Source organism: Micromys minutus (genome assembly GCF_963924665.1).
Source record: "Micromys minutus genome assembly, chromosome: 25".
NCBI classification, from domain to species: domain Eukaryota; kingdom Metazoa; phylum Chordata; class Mammalia; order Rodentia; family Muridae; genus Micromys; species Micromys minutus.
The window spans coordinates 6,824,898-6,844,947 of NC_137960.1; the positions used below are offsets into that span (position 1 = coordinate 6,824,898).

The 20,050-nt window shown below is 51.4% G+C and overlaps 1 protein-coding gene across 1 annotated transcript in view; it reads left to right on the forward strand.

Annotated features, from left to right (window-relative positions):
- Positions 1 to 3,329: 3,329 nt before the first annotated feature.
- The window catches only part of GLP1R (glucagon like peptide 1 receptor), a gene marked incomplete at both ends in the record, with an annotated part of 33,217 nt that continues 16,496 nt past the window's right edge, over positions 3,330 to 20,050 (forward strand). Inside the window, 4 exons of the mRNA XM_080937556.1 lie at positions 3,330 to 3,407; positions 9,764 to 9,860; positions 10,822 to 10,929; positions 19,711 to 19,829. Of these exons, the coding sequence (XP_080793682.1) occupies positions 3,330 to 3,407; positions 9,764 to 9,860; positions 10,822 to 10,929; positions 19,711 to 19,829 (402 nt within the window). The remainder of the gene's footprint in view (positions 3,408 to 9,763; positions 9,861 to 10,821; positions 10,930 to 19,710; positions 19,830 to 20,050) is intronic.

A 20,050-nucleotide genomic window follows, 5' to 3' on the forward strand; every position in this document is an offset into this window, starting at 1 on the left:
AGGAATGACGTGTGACAACAGGATTCTTCTGCGAACTACCTTTATTGTACAGCACTCTGAGCAGGGGACCCACGTGGTAGAAAAATGCACTGTTTATATATGCACTGGAGACTCGTGTCGCTACCTGATTGGTGCGCCCTCCAGTAACTCATTAGCATGCCCCGAGAGCGGGCTGTGACGTCTGTGGCACATGAGCACTATGTCTCTTGGGCTCTGTTTGCTGAGTCATGGGCGGGAAGCCGGCGCCATGTTTGGGTGCGGCACAAATGGCTCTCAACAATTCCCTCAATCTATGAGCCAAATAAACCCTTCCTTTCTAAAGTTGCTTCTTGTCAGAATCATGGGTCACAATAATGAGGGGAATAAAGTACTGTTAGGAATGAATGGGTTAGTGGATTCTGTTAGGGATAAATGGGTTAGTGGATTACTTTGGATGTAGGTTTTCTCTCTGTACTAGTGTTCTCAAGAGGAACAGAATTTATAGAATGAATATACATTAAAAGGCAACATGAAGACTGGAGAGATGGCTCGGTGACTAAAAGATTTGGTTGCTCTTGATCTTGCAGTGGACTTACCTGCATTCTGTTCTCTGTACCCACACAGCAGCACACAACTGCCTATAACTTGGGTTCTGAGTGATCTGATGTCCTCCTCTGGCCTCCACAGGCACTGCACACACACAATGCACACACATATATGAAGCACCTACACATAAAATAAAACTTAAACATTTTAATTATGTGGTGCTGAGAGGGGTTTGTTAGATTAGGTCCACATGCATGGTCCAGGCAACCTGACAATGGCTGACTCACACCAGAGACGCTGCTGAGAATCCGGTAGCTACTCAATCCATGAGGCTGGGTGTCTCAATATTCATGGCCTTAGTCATTTACCTTAAAGGCCTGAAGGATTCTTGGAGAGCTTCTGGTCTTCAGTTTGTGTTGAAAGCCTAAAGTTTATTCTAATATCAGAAAAGGCACAGCAGTAGCTACAATAGAGTAGGTGAACTTGCCAGCAAGAGTGAAGACAAGAAAAAAAAAAAAAACAAGAAAAAAAAAAGAGTGAAGACAAGAAGGCAAAAAGACAAGCCTTCCTTTTGCCATGCTTCTTATCCAGGCTGCCACTAGAAAGTGTCACCAACATTTAGAGTGGGGTTTTCCACTTCAAATCATCTGACCCAAAAATGCCCCTTGGGGGAGTGTTGATTTTGTTCAGGTTGACAACCAAGATAAGCCCTCATACTCAAAGCCACTGTGGTTAGGTATATGGAGAATTCACTCTGATGGTTCATGTAGGACATGCTTCACCACTCCAGAACTCTGTGATGAAGAACGCCACTGACTATAATTCACCTTTACATCAGAGCCAGGAGCCCAAGTAAAAAATGTCTTCAAAATGTACTTACCCTTGCTGGACACTGGTCACACATGCCTTTAATTTCAGTACTCGGGAAGCAGAGGCAGGTAGATCTCTGTGAGTTCAAGGCCAGCCTGGTCTACAGAGTGAGTTCTAGAACAGCCAAGGTTAAATAGAGAGAGCTCGTCTAACAAAACAAAACCGAGTGCTCAGTCTGTGGTGTGGTGTTATTGGCAATAGAAAGCAAAATAACAGAAGGTATTTAACTGAGCCTGTGACAGCCCCCCCCCCCACCCCCAAAGCACCATTTCCAGCCTTGCTTGGAACTAGGGATGACCATGTGACTAAATTCTGATGAACAGGTGGAGAATTGATTGCTATCTTCAGGACACATCCCTGTGGGTAATCAGCTGGTCCTTCCCTGCAGCTGGACATTTGATGTCCTGATTGGTTCTAAAGCAAGCCACTCCGGGTCGTTTAGGTAGATGCTGGTCCCAGAGAGGCTAAAAGATCTGAAGACTTTGACAATTAGAAAGTGGCAGCCACTCAGTCCAACCTGGGCTGAGCCTCCAGTGTCACTTTCCATAAAAACCCTGCTTCTGTCATTTTTGTTGTTGTTTGATGAAATTTTCTGTTACTGACAGATAATAGCCCAAGCCTATATGGTACACAGAGGGAACCTGACCTCCGGGTGGGGTGAGAACCAGGGACTCCGGGAGTCAAAGGCAGAACTTACCAGAAAGGAGCATCCCTTTCTGAGTGGAGCCTGCCCCGAATCTGTCTTGGCTGACCACCTCCGTGGGATTAAGTCCTTGAAGTACAATTACACTTCCCTCGGGACTTTGAGAAGTTCTGTAATCTCCACGTGGTGCAGCAAAGCCCAACCTCCCTTTCCTTCTAGACCGGTCCAGACTAGCCTCAGGCAGTTCCAGGACTGAGTAGAGCCACATACAACCTTCCTTACACTAGTTCGTGGGGGAGGGGCATCCTCTTGCCTTCTTCAAGAGGTTAGTGGTACCCCTCCACTTGCCTGTCCCACTTACTAACTTCGCAGCAGAATTAGGAGTCTGGTCCTCTGATGTGTACTGCATTCAAGGGCCAAGACGGGCGCGCCGGGGGCGGGGGGCACGCTATTGTAGTGTAGGAAGGCAGACTGGAGTGTATAGGAAATGCTAGTCAGTGCGCACATGACCACACCTACACTGTAGCAGGCCCAGGACTGCAAGAGGTGGACTGAGAACATTTGGAAAGTTCTAGAAAAACCGATCTCCAGCCTCAATCCTCTACACCCTGCAAATTCTAAAGTTTCCACATACAAGGGACCCTGAGGACTCTTTTGGGATCTCCTGTCCTGATCCCTATCACCTTGACTACCCTGCAGGCCCAGAAGGCTGGGCTTGGGATAAGGAGAGGACTGGGAAGTAGGTGGCCCCCAGCTAGGTGAATCTTTCTTCCCCAGTAACTCGCCGCTTGTGGGATACTTTCCAGAAGTCTGACCAACACTGTGACCTTGTACCAATCCTATACCTTTCCTGGCCTCAGTTTCCTTTTGGAAGCACTGACTCGCTGGGGGCGTGGCTTTCCTTATTTGAGGGGGAGTCTGGAGGAGATCGGGGTGCGGGGGCGGGAGGCGGGCCCCAATGGTAGCAGCGAGCTGGCCAGGCGCAAGCACCACGGGCGCTCAGAGCTGGAGGCTCTGTTCCTACGGCTCCTAAACCTGAGTGGCGCCTGCGGGGAGCGCAGCGACGAGAATCTTCTGGCCCGGGACGCTGGCTGCTGGCCTGGCCCCCGTCCTCCTGAAACCCAGGCGGAAGAGGACAGGGACCCCGCCCGATCCCTCCCGCGGGCGGGCGGGGCGGCCCCCACGCCAGCTCCTCCCCCCGCCCCCCCCCCCCCCCCGCAGCCCGGCAGGGATCAGTCGCTGCGCGCGGTTCCGCAGGTGGCAGCAATGACCCAGTCCTGAGCGCCCCGCCATGGCCGGCATCCCCAGCCTGCTGCGCCTGGTGCTCCTGCTGCTCGGGGCGGTGGGCAAAGCCGGCCCCCGCCCACAGGTGAGCCTCAGGGACCTGGGCGACAAATGGGAGGGGGACGCTGCGGTGTTCTGCGGGCGCAGGAGCTAGTGGAGAGGCCCCTGCACTTGAGCAGAAACTCCAGGACCCCAGACAGGGGAAGTGCAAAGCTTAGGGGGAAAAGAGATTTAGGAGTTGACGGGTCCGGGTGGGGATTGGACACCGGTGACTACCCTCATCTTGAAGAGCCGCCCCACTTCTTGGCTACAGTGGCTCTGCCAGGGCACCAGCTGCTCCGCGGTTGCCCTGTGCTGACTTCTGCAACGGATCCGTCCTCTATCACTTTCCCAACTCCTTTCCCAAACCCACTGGTCCTCTGCCTTCCCCCACCCCATACCCAGGACCCCTGCGGTGCTGTCCCCTGCACTCCTGTCCTGTGCTCCCTGTGTATGGGGTGCCCTGGAAGCTCTAGAGGACTGAAGGGGCCTGGCTGTAGAAACCCAGCTTCTTCTTCCCATCACTGGACCCTAGTCATAGTCTGACTCATAGCCCCAGGGACCCTGCAGCTTGTTGTCCTTCCTGATGACCTCCCAAGTGGCATCAGCTTACCACCCCCACCCCAGGCTCTGCAGCAAACGTGCAGCAGGTTCCCTGTTCCTTCTGAATCAGCCAGGCCCTCTCACACACTCAGCCGATACTCATCCTAGACCCCCTTAGATTAATAACTTACCAGAGAGCATACTGGGACACCCAGGGACGTCCTACCTCCTTGGTGGCTCCAAAGAATAGGTTGCAACTGGACTTTTGTGAGCTCTTCTCTGTCTCTCTCTGTCTTGCCTGTGAATCCTGCCCCGGGCTCCTGCCCTGACCATGGTGGTCAGCTGCTTGTGCAGAGGGTGGTTGTTCAAATGTGCCAAGATACCCTTGGGTAGAAGAGACTCAAGCCTGGGCAATGTTCCCTTGTATAGATAAAGGGCTACTTTATGTATCATGTCTTGTGTCCACAACCAGAACTAAAGGACTAAAACCTTTAGGGAGTGGGCATGCAGGGGCTTGAGCTTGGTCTGAAATAGGAGGGGTCAGACCTCACATCTGACTGAGAACCCAGTTGTGGTGAGAGGTGCCTCCCAAGGAAGGTGGCTGCACTGTTTCGGTTCCCACACTCTTTCTCAGATTAATCCCCTCCCTGTTCTCCAGGGCCAACTGTCCCCAAGAGACACCTTCCCAGTCCCTGGCACTACCTCACTGTTCCCCTGCAGGCCATGGCTTTCCTGGTGACATTGGGATCTTTCCAGAGCCACAACTGCAGATTTGCTGCTCAGTTCCCTCCTGTGTGCCGGGAAGGTAGGGATTTGAGTCTCCTGGTCCCAGGCTGCTGTGGGCCACGTTTGCAGATTAGGCTGAGAGTCAGGGGACAGAGCCAAGGTTGAGGCCTTTCTGTCTTCTCCCCCAAAACCCCCTTCCCTAATGTCAAGCACCCCAAACTTTACTTCAGCCCTGGTTCATAACAGCAGAAATACAGGCAGTGAAGAGAAACACTGGAGCTGTGGATGGGGTACCCTTGTTATAGGGGTACTAACATCTCTGGCAGCTGCAGAGATGTGTGAGTGTGTGTGTGTGTGTGTGTGTGTGTGTGTGTGTGTCTACATGAGAGTGACAGGCAGCTTTAAGGTTAAATTGCAGTAATTACAACACAACCCCATGGACACCAGAAAGACTCAAGAATAAATTTTGTTTTACTTTCTGTCCGTGAGGTCAGCAGGATTAGAACATATCTCTCTGTGTCACTCATGGTAGGGTGAGTGCTTAGTAACAGGGTTCCCTAGGTGATATGGTCCAGCAGCTTAGGAACAGGGCAGCAAAGAGAATGGGACCCCAGCTCTTGGCTCATGCCTTTCTCCTGGGGGTGGGGGTATGAAGGCTCAGGGAGGTGGTCTGGTGAGGTTGCTTCCCTGTAAACTAAGGGGTGGTTCAGATAACTTGCACAAAACATGACCTAGGCTGATCTGGTATGCTTTCTGGGAAAGACCACTCCTCTATCCCATTCCTTTCTACCCACAGACTCTCCACGAGGGAGCTGGGCTACCGAGAAGCTAGGCAGGCATTCGACACTCGCTATGCCAGCCAGGTGGAACTGGGTTCTGAGGTCAGGTCTGATCTTAGTAGGAACTCTTTAGCAGGACCCTCGATGATCCTAAACCCCAGTTTCCCTGTCAGTAAAACAGGGATCATAGGGTCTGACATGGAGAGATGGAGGGACACCAAGGGGACCCATTTCTGAAATGGCAGCTTCAGGCCGCTGGGAGAAATGTCCTTTGGAACCTGGTGTGTCCCCAGGCTAAGAGCACAGCCTGGTGCAGGATTGTTGAAAGCCCCTGGTCTCTGTGCTTCTGCAAAGGGCAATGAGGGCTGAAGCTCCGGCTTGGGCTGGATAGACTTTGTCCCTAGCTGGGCTTCCTTCCAGCCACGGACTCAGCATAGGGCTGTCATAGGACTCAGCCAGGAAACCACATCCTGTCTTCCAGTGTCTGGTGTACCTGTCCTTCAGCAAATTCCTTTGTGTGTGTGTGTGTGTGTGTGTGTGTGTGTGTGTGTGTGTGTATGTGTTTCACAGAGATGCATATGAGACAGAGATTTGGAGATTGGTGTCCAAGATATATGAGACCCTCTTTCTTTTCCTGTTTGTTTGGGACCCTTTGTGTCACAGTCTGGATGGGTGTCACCATGTATGCCATTGACATACTAGCATGTAATCATTTGTCCAACAGTTTGTATACTGTGTGTGTGTGTGTGTGTGTGTGTGTGTCTGCAAGTCACCTTGGTATCCTGCCTATCATACAGTGCTTTTGGGAAGGTATAGGATTATATTTAACAGCTTGGTGGGTTAGTGGGGAATCTCCCAGTATGTGTCCATCTAGGGGAGAAGTACTGTGCTTGTGACAGTTTTATATGTGTGATTGTGTGGGTCAGGTGTGTGTGTATGTGTGTGTGTGTTTCTGAATGTGCCTGTGTATGTGCCTGTCTGTGTATTGATAAGACAGGAGACTCAGTGTCAGGATCTCAGTGTTAGGGACATCCCTGAGGGTGTGAGGGGTACAGCGTGTGACAGTGTGTCTGTGAGAGGTCACCTGAGTCTGACCGAGTTGCCTGTACCTTGCCTTGCCCCATCCGTCTCGGTCAGCTATCTTAGGAATGACCTTAAGAAAACAAAACGTGAACACAAAAATCTGGGGATGAGCAATGGGGAACCTGATCCAGGCTCTGAGAAGGGACCAGAAGAAAAAGTCCAGTGTCCCAGGAGGAAAGAGAATGTGCAGGGCTGGCTGGGAGGCACTAGAATTTATCTTCAGAGCCCTGTTTGCTCCTGCTGAGGGGTCCGGCCTCCCTCCCTCCTCCTCCTCCAGTAGTCAGGTGAGACTGTGCTCTCTTTTTTCCTAGCCCTCAACCCAACCCAAAGGATTTCCAAAAAGGAAAAACTCTGGTGTGTGTTCACACTCGTGCTGAGTGAGTGGAGGATGCTCTGTGTCATGGTGCAGGTTGTGGATGGAGCAGACAGGGCACAATGTCTGTCTGTCTGTCTGTGAACTCCTTGATCTTATTCTCTTAGGGATGCCCCTTCTCCTTATGGTCCCCTCCGCCTGGGCACCATCTTTGATTGCCATGACCCCCCCCCCAAGCACTCTGGAACCCAAATTCCTAGCACTAGTGCCACCATGTCCAGCTTTTTATCGGGGTTCTGGGTGTGGAATTTCAGGCTTCAAGGGTTTGCACACTTTATGGACTGAGCCTGCTCACCGCTACACCATTGTCCTTACTGTGTCTTCCTGTTGAAATGACCATCTTCCTTGCTAGGCCAGCCTACACTTTCCCTTGCCATACCTCCCTTCCCTCTCAGTCCCTAGATGACCCCTCAGGTCAACGCTGAGGCCTGAGCACTCCTTGAGCTCGCTCACCCTCTGCTTTCTTACATTTGTTCTGCAAAGTCGCTCGGCCTCAAGTTCATGCAGCCTGAAGACTCTCAGCACAGTCTCTACCCATCTCTGGATTTCTCACGTCTCCTCTGCTCTCTACGATAGGAACTTGGCGTTCTGTGGCTTTAGCAGGATACAAGGCCTTATCCTAACAGAGCCTCAGGCTGAAGTTTAAGTTTTATATCTTCATGCTCTTAGTCACTGTCAAAGCGTCCGATACTCCCATGGTAACTGGCCATCAAGGTTGTGATCCAGCTCCCATCTCTTCTCCATTGGGAGAGGATAGGTTCTTGGGCCTTACTCCCTGGTTAGACACCTGCTGCCCCAGTTCCCAGCAGTGACCTTGCTTTCTGCCATTTGTCCTACTAAGAACAGACATGGCGGGGCTTCTTCCCCTTGTCCCTGCCTGCCCTCACCTGCTTCACTGCCTTCAGGGCACTGAGAAGAAAGGAAAGATAAAATAGAAAAGGAGGTGATGGAGGGCACCAATCCACTGAGCCTTAGTCCAATGAGCCTGCCACCCCTCAGCAGTGGCTTCACCCCTCAGCAATGGCTCCACCCTTCAGCAGTGGCTCCACCCCTCAGCAGTAGCTCCACCCCTCAGCAGTAGCTCCACCCCTCAGCAGTGGCTCCACCCCTCAGCAATAGCTCCACCCCTCAGCAGTGGCTCCACCCCTCAGCAGTAGCTCCACCCCTCAGCAGTAGCTCCACCCCTCAGCAGTGGCTCCACCCCTCAGCAATAGCTCCACCCCTCAGCAGTGGCTCCACCCCTCAGCAGTAGCTCCACCCCTCAGCAGTGGCTCCAAGCTCCATCCGCCTTTGCTGTTGCCACATCTGGTTTCCTTTTCTTTATTCTCCAAGCAAATACTGTTGACCTTTGCTCTCAGAAGAACATGTCACCCAGCACATTCACTCCAGAAAGGTTGGTGGCATTCGGAACAAGTTTGACCCAATCCCCACCCCCGCTTCTGGAACTTCCCATGTCACCAGGAACAAGCACATGCCACTGTGTGTTGTTTGGTGGTGATGTCGTACAGAGTAGGACTCCGCTCCGACCAGGGCAGGCTCACCCAGAAATCAGATCTATTGTATGGAAACGGGATGAGGCAGGGGATGGGACCAAAACTTGGGGGCCCTGGCATCTGAAAATCAGTGGTTTGATTTCAGCACCTGTGTGTAACTTGTGGCTTCAAAAGGTGAACTTCTAGGCTGACGAGATGGCTTATTGAGTGCTTGCTGCTGAGTCTGAGGATATGACTTCCATCCTCAGGACCCTATATGGTTGGAAGGAGAGAGCCAACTCCCACAGGCTGCCCTCTGACCTCCACATACATGATGCACACTGTGGCGACACATCCTCTCTTTTGTGTGCACACATGCACATACACACATTCATGTGCACATTTAATTCCACACAGATCCCAACTTTAATAGGAGTTCTCCGACCATTTCAACAGCTATTACTTCTAAACGGGTTGTATTTATAATCTTTAAGGATGTTTGTGAAGCAAATTAAAAAACCCCAGAGCTGAAGGCTGGCTAAAGGAGTGCTCAGAAATAAGCAGAGGGGACCTGCTCTGTGGAGTGGACCTGTTACAGCCAGCACACACTCAAAAGCCGTTCCTGTTAAACTTAATTTAGGTTCCCAGTGCAGGCAAAACTTCAGAGTTCTGGAACTTTTCTGTCTTCTCCCCATCCTTAGTATCCCTTATTCTGGGATGTAGAAGCCAGGCTGCCTCTCAGATCTGTGTTGCATTAGAAAACATACGGGGTGCGGGGGGGGGGGAAGTCAGTGGCCTTCTGAGGGCAGTGATGGAGTCTAGCAGTAGGAGTGGGTGATAATTCTGGCTCTTTCTAAAGACTGGTCGGTGAGACCAAATCCTGCATCCTCTGGTGCTGCAGGTTAGCCACTGAGCTAGGTGACAATGTGGTGGCCTTAGCTCTGCTTCCCAAGATGCTGCGAGCCTTTGATGGAGTCATCTCTTGACTCTCCTCGAATGGTTGGAAGCAAGGCATCTCCAGGCTGGCTGAGTGGCCAGACATCCGGAGGGGAGGAGCCCCAGGGCTGTGACGCAGCTGTACCTCAGGAAGTCTCTCCTTGCTGAGCGTAGATGAAGGGCAGCTGGGACTGTGCATGAGTCACATACTGTCCCTCTATGCTCTTCTTCACCCCACCTCCTTAAGCATTCGTCTCTTAGACACTTCTGGGTACTCACTCCACGGCAGCCTTGTGCGGTCCCATGGGCAGAATAAACACCCCAAAAGGCCTGGATCCCCAACGTGGCAGTCACCAGCTCTTCCCCCCTTTCAGAAGTTCCCCCTGGGCTTTGGCCCACCAGAGGTTAAGAAACCAAGAGGGTGGGAATCGAATGGGACCGGAAGGGGCTGCTGGAGCTGCAGGGTTTCTATTTCCGCTTTCCCTCGTAGGGTGCCACCGTGTCCCTTTCAGAGACGGTGCAGAAATGGAGAGAGTACCGGCGCCAGTGCCAACGTTTCCTCACGGAAGCACCACTCCTGGCCACAGGTGAGTCCAGATGCGGCCTGTACCCCCAAACACCTCCAAAGTGGCCCTGAAGATTCCCCAGCCCATGGCTGGCTGGTGTCTCTCTGGAACGATATCTGTCTAGACCTCTACCCCAGTGACCACACTACATTGTCACTGAAGTCCTTCCTGCCCCCCTCCCATCTGTTTTCTCGCAGGCGGCTTTGCGGCTGCTGTTTTATTATTGTCTTTACCCTCCCACCCCCAGCAGGACCTCCATTTCCCATTCTGTGTTTTCCCCAGCCCCTCATTATCTGTGTATGGACTGACACATTTATAATCCATCTTTATTGTTTGAGACAGGCTCTCGTGTAGCCCGGGCTAATTTCCAACTCTCTATGTAACCATGAATGACTGAACTTCCGATACCCCTACCTGTACCTCCTCAGCATTGGTATTGCATGCCTGTGTACCACCACACCTGGCTTCTGCAGTGCGGAAGCCTGAACCCAGGGCTTTATGCATGCCAGCCAAGCCAACAGGAGTAAATCTTTAGGGGGGTATATATAAGGTTTAAAGAACACAGCATTGGAGCCAGTTGGGCTTGGGTTCAAATCCCATCTCTGATAGTAACAGTGACCTGGAGAAGGTCTACTCAGCCTTGAGAGCCAGCGTTTACCTCACATCAGTGAAGAAGCCTTATAGAAGCCATCTGTTGAGCTCTTGCTGTATTCATTCTTCTATGTAACGTATGATATAACAAAGTTCCGTGGACCAGGGGATACCTTTGTTCCACAGAGGAGGACATAGGTTGTTAAGAAATTGTTTAAGGTCCTGCTCCTGATGAGTAATGAGATCCTTCCTTGGTCCTTGTGTGGGGTGAGTGCTCAGCATCCAGTGAGCACTTAGCAGAGGTTAGAGGAGCATAGCTTCCGGTGGTCAGGGAGGTTGGGACGGATAAATGACGGTCTGGGATTCCGAGGTGGCGCTACCGTTTCTACAGGCCTCTTCTGCAACCGGACCTTTGATGACTATGCCTGCTGGCCAGATGGGCCCCCAGGTTCCTTTGTGAATGTCAGCTGCCCCTGGTACCTGCCCTGGGCCAGCAGTGGTGAGTGATCCCAGGACGCCGGGGCAGGATGGAACACGGCCTCCTTTCCTTTGGGACTCAGTTCCTGTGCCCGAGGATGTCCTCAGGCCTCCTGGAGGGTAGACTGCCTGCATTTGGTGGTGGTTGGATAGTCAGCAATAACAGGGGTTCGAACTGCCTGAGGTGTCCTGAGTCTGATGTTTGTGCAAGCAGGGCTGGATGTGACTTAAGACAGCAACGAGACCCTTCTGACCTGGTGGTCAGCAAAGGATCCAGGAAAGGGGAGCTGATCATACGGGGCAGGAAGGTACCTATGGCTGTCATTTTCTGGAGTGTGTGCATGTCTGGTGTGTGTGCATGTGTGTGTGTGTGCATGTGTATGTCTGGTATATATACATGTGCATCCATGTGGTGTGTATGTATGTGTATGAGTCTAGTGTATGTGTGTGTGCATGTGTGTATCTGGTGTATGTGCATGTGTGTGTGTGTGTGTGTGTGTGCATTACCTAGAGGTGCTGCCTTGGCACTTCCTGACACTTTTAAAGGATTACAGGGAGCAGTGTTCAGGGCATGGCGGGCTGGCCCCTCAGACCTTGTCCAGCCTCCTTCTGCCTGAGGGGAGACGCTACACAGGGAAAGGTATGACTGGGTGGGTGAGAGAGTCCCTTCTTCCAGAGCCCCCCAGAAGGCCAGGGTGCCCATGAGTGCAGTGGTAACTTCCATGTCTATTCCTGTCCCCATGCTGAGGCTTCATGGGGACAAAGGTGTCAAGCATTCTTGCTGGAATGAGGGGAGAAAAGCCAGTGTGTGTGTGTACATGCATGTGTGTATGTGTGTGTGTTCACATGTGGGCAGGTACATTTTTATTACAGGTGTGGGTCTGCAAGTATGACCCAACATGCAGAGACCATGAGGACAATTTGGGGCCATCCTCACAGACTGTCTACCTTTGACTAGATTGCTTCATTAGTGAACCCCAGGGACCCCCCCAACCTCAGTGTCCCCGGCATGGTGATTACAGGCACCGCTATTACATGAATGCTGTGGGGCTAAACTGAGGTCCTCAAGCACTGTACAGACACAGCCATTTGCCCAGCCCAGAGAAGATACTCGATAAGGTAATGATTAATACGTACTGAATATCTGGGTTCAGTCCTGTCCTAACAGCCATCTTAGGGATGGGCCTGTCTATGTGAGGAAACTGGAGCCCCAACAGATTTAAGAGCTGGTAACAGTGGACTCCTTGGGTACATTTCTTAGCCATTATCCTCAACAGAAACCAGTCTGTGAGCAAGTATAGGAATGAGGTCAGGCTTGAGAAATGCCCGGGGTCTTCTTGGAGGCAGTGACCTTGTGGGCCAGGACATGATCTTCAGCATGACGTATGGTCTTATGGGACCCGGGCAGGTCTTCTAGTGAGGCTCTACCCATCTCTCCTGTGCTCCTCAGGACAAACCAGAGTCTAAAAGAGGCAGACTCCCAGTGGCTTAGCCGCCGTTCACCCAGAATTCCTTAGCACCCTTTGCCTGTGGACAGGCAAGACACTCACTGGATCCTGCCCATAGCTCTCTGAGATGATTCCTCCTGTTTTCCCTATTGACGAGGAAGCCAAAGGACAGAGATACAACATGGCTTTTCCAAGACACACAGCTAGCTTGGTTCGCCAGCCCTGGGCATCAATCCAGGAGACTGGGTGAGGATCTGCATTTCGTTGCTTACTGGCTGAGCCAGGCTTCCTGGGGAGCTGAATAGTGCCTGCACATTCGGCATTGGGTCTGGAGACAGGTGAGTGGTCTGAGTGACCTCCATGGGCCGAACACATTAGTAGGAACAATGGGATCCTTTCTCTCTGAGCCGTGCCAGCCCATGGCTTTGCTGGTTGATGATGCTAGAGGCTGTGTGGTCAGGAGCGGTTCCTAGACCTCTCTGTGTTTTGGTTCATAGGCTCACTCAGGAGCTGGAATGGAGATCCTTTGGGGTGGGGGGAAGTCTCCATTTATTTTTTTTCCCACTTGCTCTACATGCTTGGCACCTTCCTATATGGAATCCATGTTCCCTGCCCCCAAGATTTGGGACCTCTGCTCGGGCATCCTGGCTGAGCCTCTAGACCCCAGGGAGCCAGGCACGGGACAGAGACTATCACTCAGCCCTAAGCGCCCCCAGCTCTGCCTGCGCTTGTGACTCCATCCTTCACCTTTAATTTTATTTGAGCAGGAAATAGGTCCTGGTGGTGCCCGTTTATGAGCGAACACGGTTTTATTGCTTTCTCCATGAAGATAACGGCCTCCACACAGGCCCCCTGCCAGCCACCTTCCCTCCCTTCTCACCAGGCTAATTTACTCCTTCCCACCCGCTTTTGACACCCGGATCACCAGTTCTGCCTCCCCTCTCTTGAGCACAGACCCCCAGAGGCCCCCACTGGATTCACACAGTGCTATCTGTCACTGTACCAGAGGAGCTCCCTTGTCCCACCCAGGGCTGGGATGGGGGGGTGCATCTCTGGAGCATTCTTAGCCTGCCTCAGGGAGCAGCTCCTGGAGATGCCTCACAGCTTGAGCTGGGGACAAGGAGATGACAGGGAGGCCTTGACTCTGGAGGGCTCTCTAGAAAACATGCCCAGTGGGGAATTTAGTGGAGCTCAGCACTCCCAAAGGTCTGAGAAGAAAGAGGAGGCTTGGGGCCAGAGGCCCTCCAGATGGCTGGAGTTAGGGTGCCCACAGAGGGGCAAAGCCATTGCCGGAGCCCCAGGTTCCAGCAGAGTAGAGGTGAGAGAGCAATGGGCAGGTTCTTTCTCCGTCATCTTCCTGTCTTCTGCCGGTGTTGCCTGCTGACCAAACCCAGTAGTGACAGGCTAGAATTGTGTGACGCGGGACTAAAGCCTTCTGGGGTTGAGAGCAAGGCAGAGGAGTGATCGGCCTCAGAAAGAGCTAGCCTCAAACCAATGACCATACCTGAGCTAAGTCCCTTTCAGGACACTAGGGACACCTTGTGTGACATATGCCAGGGAGATGTACGGAGCTGGATATGACCCAAGCAGAGACAGGTGGGGGAAAGTCAGAGACATCTTTTTTTCCTGGGGTGTACCATCAGGGAGCACTTTGAACATGGAATCAAGACCTCAGGTACACAGGGTCCCAAGCAAACCATTCCAGACCTTGCCGTCTGACCCTTGTTGTGGACTTGGGACCCCAGATGGTGTAGAAAGAGCGAAAGTAGGTAAACGGAAAGAGGAGGAAGAGTCTGGTCCACACGAGACAGGAAGATGTGGTCTCTGCAGCCTTCTAGCCTATCCGTCTGACTCAGGCCCTTCGGCAGCTCCATTTACCCTGGAGCAGGGACCCACTCCCTCCCTGTCAGCCCAGCCTCATCAGCAGCCCTCTCCAGCTTCCTACCTGTTTGTTAGCTTAACTCTAATTATATGAGGGTCATAAAATGCTAAGTGGCCTATCACTCAGGATTCTTAGAAACTCTGATAGGTTGTCTCCCTTGGGTAATGTTGAGCCTGAGAGCTTTCAGAGCAGGCCAGAGTTACCAAGGGGAGACTGAGGCCCAGGTTAGGCCTCACAGGAGCTCTGGCATTGTAAAGCTGCGGAGGTAGCAAGACCTGCCTTGTGACTGTGTATCAAAGGTCTACCACACACCAAGCAGTTCCTGCTTAGTCTTCTGGGAATAGTTCCCATTTTACAGATGAGGAAAGGTGAGAGCTGGAAGAAGTGTGTGTCACATCCCCAAAGTGCCACAGCTGGTTAAGAGTGGAACCAAGCAAGATTTGTACTTGAGTCTGGACCTCAGAGCCTGGCCTTTTCCCAAGTCCTGATACTCCAAGCCTCTCTGTTCTTCAACCGAGAGCCAGCCTCTTCATTGCCACCCTGTCTTTGACCCTGCCCCATTCATACAGGAGGGGTGCCAGTCTCACCAAGCCTCAGCATCTCCATCTGTGAAATGGGCCCCCCCCACACCCCACAGCCCTTGCTGGCCACCTCTTTTACCAGGGTGCAGGCGCTAATAGTTTCACGAGCAGCTCTCCAGTGTTGAGTGCCCGCCATCCACGTGGAAGGGCGTCTGTCAACTTGATTACAGACGCCGTGGCAGCTTCCGGGAGGCGAAGTGTTTAATTGGGGGTTTTATTTCCAGCACCAGGGTCTGACTTAATGAAATATCACCGGACCTCCTGGCATGCGGCCGCCTGGTTGTCTCCTTGTATTGACTAGACCAAGCCAAGCCCTCGGCTGTGATTGGCCAGCTCCTCATGGGCCGGATAAAGCTGGGCTGATAAGCAGGGCTTTGCCCAGACCACCTACCTCCAGCCAAGAAGGGCATTTGGGGATCATGGGCTCAGCCAGTATCCAGCTGCAGCTTTTAATATTTGATGTTAATGAGGGCTAACTGACAGACGGGCTTGCAGTCTGGGCTTTAGTGATCTCTTTAAGCTAGAGAGGCACACCCCACCTCCCCACACCCAAGCTGGCCTTCAGCAGAGATCCTGGAGCTATGCAGGCTGTCTGGGGGGCGGGGGCCACAATGGCATGTGTGGAAATCCAAACCTAGGCACCTGGCCATGATTGAGCCTTGGGCACAACTCCAGCTGCTAAGTTTTGGCTTTTGGAGGCAGAAGAGCTGGGAGTTAGAATCCTGCCTGTGTGTCTTTTTATCTCTACGATCCTTGGTGTCTCTGAGGCTCAGTGTTTTCATCTGTAAAGTGGGGTTAACCATCGTGGCTGTGATGTTCTAAGGTGCCGGCATACAATAGGTGTTCAAAACTTGACTTTGACTCTGTGAGTAAGTAGCCTTCAGAGGCAGCAAGTACAATGTGTGCAGGGAGGAAGCCTACAATTGTACAGTGCCTACTGTGTGCTCAGTGCATGGAGGGTTCAGTGCCTACTGATACACAGTGCACAGAGGGTATAGTTCTTACTGTGTGCATGGCACATATAGGGTACAGTGCCCACTGTGTGCCTGGCACATATAGGGTACAGTGCCTACTGTGTGCACCATGTATAAAAGGTACAGTGTTTCCTCTATGCACAGTGCATGTAGGTAGGGTACAGTGCCTCCTGTGTGCACAGTGCATGAATGCACAATACCTACTGTGTGCATGGTGTATATAGGGTTGGTTCAGTGCCTGTTGTCTGCATGGTACATCTAGGACATGGTGCCTACTGTGTTTTGGAGTTTGGGTCAGCTCTGGAAAGAATCAACTGCTGTGTTTTCTCCCTTCTCCTTTCTCCCAAGCTTCCCTCTCCCTAACCCACTCCTTATACCCTCTACAGAGCAGGCTCTGATACCAGTTCAGTCCCACAAAATTGGCCCTGGTCCCCATCACCATCAGGGTATATCTACAGCCAAAGACATGTTTGGTAGCTTCCAGAAGACTGGACTCCCAGAAAAAAAATTTAAGTATCCATGCACCAGATCATAGAAGCATCTGGGGACCTGAAGGTGGCCCTTCGAGATGCTAAAATGTGAGCATGCTCCCGCCTTCCCCAGCCATTTGTAAGCTCCTCAGAGATGTCCCCAGCACTTGGCTAACCACTCACTGCTGGATGAGGTGCCATCAGATCCTCGGGGGCTTCTCGGAGTCTGAAAATGTAGGTTCCCGGCCAAGCGGACAGCTTAGTTGCTGTATGATTAAGAGCACCTGAGCTTAGATCATGTAAAAATCGGGGTGTGGTAGGGTGGGCCTGCACAGGGGAGGGGCTGGCTGGTCAGCTAAGCTTGCCCAGTCAGGGAGCTCCCGGTTCAGTGCAAGAGCCTGTCCAAAGAGGAAGGTGGTTGAGGGGGAGACACTGGACATCCACCATCAACTTCTGGCTCCTGTGCACATATGCACCTATGTGCACACACATGTGTCTCCCCGCACACATGCATGTGTATGACACATACACAGATGCACACCACACACATACATACACATACAGACATATACCACACACATATATACACATAGACATACATGCGCGCACACACACACACACACACACACACACACACACACACAAAGCTGATTTATTCCGATAAATTTCTCCTCCTCAAGGGGACCCCTGCTTCAGGGGGTGTTCATGAAGGATGAGAGAAAGAGGAGAGGTGTGAAGACTGAGCACACTGGGTGCTGGGTGGCAGGGTTGGTGCTGAGAATAAGGCCTGGTTGGCAGGCATCTGATTGGACTGGGGAAGGCTGCCACAGCACCCACAGGAAGTCTCCCTGGCACATACCAATGGCTTCAGAAGCAGGAAGTTGAGTTTCTGCACTGAAAGTCTACCTCTGGAGGCAAGTGTCCCTTAGATGTGCCTCCCACAGGGTATATAACTGCTACTCTGCTATATGTATATGTGCATATATACATATGTGTACATGTAAGTATACATTTATACATATGTGTATATGCATATGTGCATGTATGTGTATGTATGCATATATGTATATGTGTGTATATGTGTATATATGCATATATGTGTATATATGTATACATGTATGTGTGTATATGTGTATATGTATATATTAATTAGCCTTTTCTTTCTGACAATCTCTCCAACTTAACACTGACCAGCCATGGCCACCAAGGTCTTGGAGACTTCTGCAGTCTCCCCATTTCTTTCCACAGTGCCTGCCACCCACACTCATAAGCTGGTCCTTCAAGTCTTTTGGCCTTTAAAATATTTTTATTCTATTTTTTTTTTTTTTTTTTTTTTTTTTTTTTTTTTTTTTTTTGTCTATTTAGCAGAGGCACATATGGCAGCATCCACGTGGAGGTCAGAGGACAGCTTGTAGGAGTTGGTTCTTTCTTCCTATCACGTGAGCCCCGGAGATTGAACTTGGGGCAGTAGGCTTGGTAGCAGGCACCTCTACCTTACCAGTTCAAATTGTTTAGTCTCACCGATTTTAAATCTGCAGCCAGCCCCTTGACTTTGACTAATCTTCCTCCTTCAGTTGCTTGGTACCTGACCTCCACCCCTGTTCCTTGCCCTCGGCAAAAGATTTACGTTCTCCTATGGGAAGGCAGTGGGTGAGGCCTTTCCTAGGTGAACACTCTGCTGCTCTTATGTGCAATCTGGGGCTAAAAGTCATTCCTCTCCACCATCTCCCAACACAGGTCCACAGTAGGGTGTAGTGGATTTGACTAATGTCATTTGTATTCTAGTATTAATTTGAGTCCCCCACACAAACTGTCTTCGTAAGACATTGAGGGACCCCACCCCCAGTTAATTCTGATTGGTAAAAAAAGATGACACCAGCCAATAGCTGGGGAGAAGAAACGTAGGTGGGGCTTAGGTTTCCCAGGTTCAAGGCCACCACGAGAAGGGGAGAGAAGAAGCCACCATGGAATAAATAGAGAGGATGGGCAGGAGAGAAGAAAGGAAGCCATCGTGGGCTAGGAGCTAAGAGAATATGGCCCAGTGGGCTGCCGAATTGGAGCTATGAACAGCCCAGATGAAGCACAGTAAAGAACTTGGGTTATGGATGGGAGGTGGATTCTAACAGCATGGAGGGTAGGCAGCTGTCCAGCCATTGCCTAAGGTATATTAAATATAAAGACAGTGTGCATGCCTTTCATCTGGGTACAGAAACCATTAAGGTGGGAAGAAGCACTGTGCCTTTAAAATTTTTTTTAAAATATTTTTTACCATAGTAGGGCATGATGGGGACTCCCCAGCACCCCAATATTCAAGTGAATGTGAAGGCCACAGGTGACAGCTCACCCCCAGCTCTGTGGAAACGGTGTCAGGTCCCTGTGGATTTCCCTTTAGGCTGCTCTTTTCTGAGAGCCCATGGAGGGTAGGGCCCAGATTGTTGCCTCCTTCCAGAGAAGCAGGTCTCCAAGAGCCGTCTCCTTCTTGAATATAGGACCAGGGGTTACGTGAAGGAGCAAGCTTTGTTTCCCCATCTGAAGCAGAAATTTCCAGGAACAATAGTTATAACAGCACTATGAGGTTTTGTGTTCCTTTAGAGGGCTTTAAAAGGAAGTCCCGGGCTGGAGAGATGGCTCAGCGGTTAAAAGCACTCACTGACTGCTCTTCCAGAGGTCCTGAGTTTAATTCCCAGCAACCACATGGTGGCTCACAACCATCTGTCATGGGATCTGATGCCCTCTTCTGGTGTGTCTGAAGACAGCTACAGTGTACTTATATATAATAATTTTAAAAAGGAAGTCCAAATTACTTCTAGCTGGGGCTCCCTGGGCAGCCCATGTCTCCTCAGAATGGGGCTCCCTAAGTAGAGGTTTCTTTACTTCCAGTCTCGGGAGTTTAGTACCAGCTTTGTTCTTAGACCTGTCTATCCCCCAAAGAACGCAGGAGAGCAAGGGACTCTGAGTCAGGAAGATCAGAAATCACAGAGGGTGACTGTGATCGTCAGGACCCCTTCTGCTCAGCACCAGACCTTGTCAACCGTGAGATTTGAGGCCGGAGGCTAGGGCATAGTTCCAAACTATATTTATCTCATCTAAAAAGTACAGATTCACTCAACTGTGTCTTTGGGTGGCTAGGAGAAACAGCTGGGGTGGCTGGGTCATCCTCACCTTGGTGATCTCTTCTCGTATACCCAAACCATTATAAGTACTGCGTTTGTGTGTGTGTGTGTGTGTGTGTGTGCGCACGTGTGTGCACATGTATGTGTATGGTATGTGTGCATGTGTGTGTGCATTTATGTGTGTGTGCTTGTGTGTGTATGTAATTCCTATTACTAACTCGGAAGAGTCGGTGCTAATGCAGCAGGGTTCCCCCAAGAGAGGAAGGGACAAGGACATCCTTGGGTGGGCTGCTCATCTCTAGGCTGAGCCTCAGATGTCATGTCTCTCTGTTCAGTTCTCCAAGGCCACGTGTACCGGTTCTGCACAGCGGAGGGTCTCTGGTTACATAAGGACAACTCTAGCCTGCCCTGGAGGGACCTGTCGGAGTGTGAAGAGTCTAAGCAAGGGGAGAGAGTGAGCTGAAGGGTTCTGAGCCTGGGGAGGGGCATCTGGGTCTCTGCTTCCTATGACTTTGTACCTCTGCTGTCTGGCCAAAGGTGATGTGTGCTCACCTTGGAACCAATGCAAACATCCCCAGATCACTTCCACGGGTCATTTCTTTCTTGATTCTGGAATCCCAGGTGGGGCCCCAGATCACCTCAAGTCCTTGGACCCCAGAATGAAGCACTTGGGAG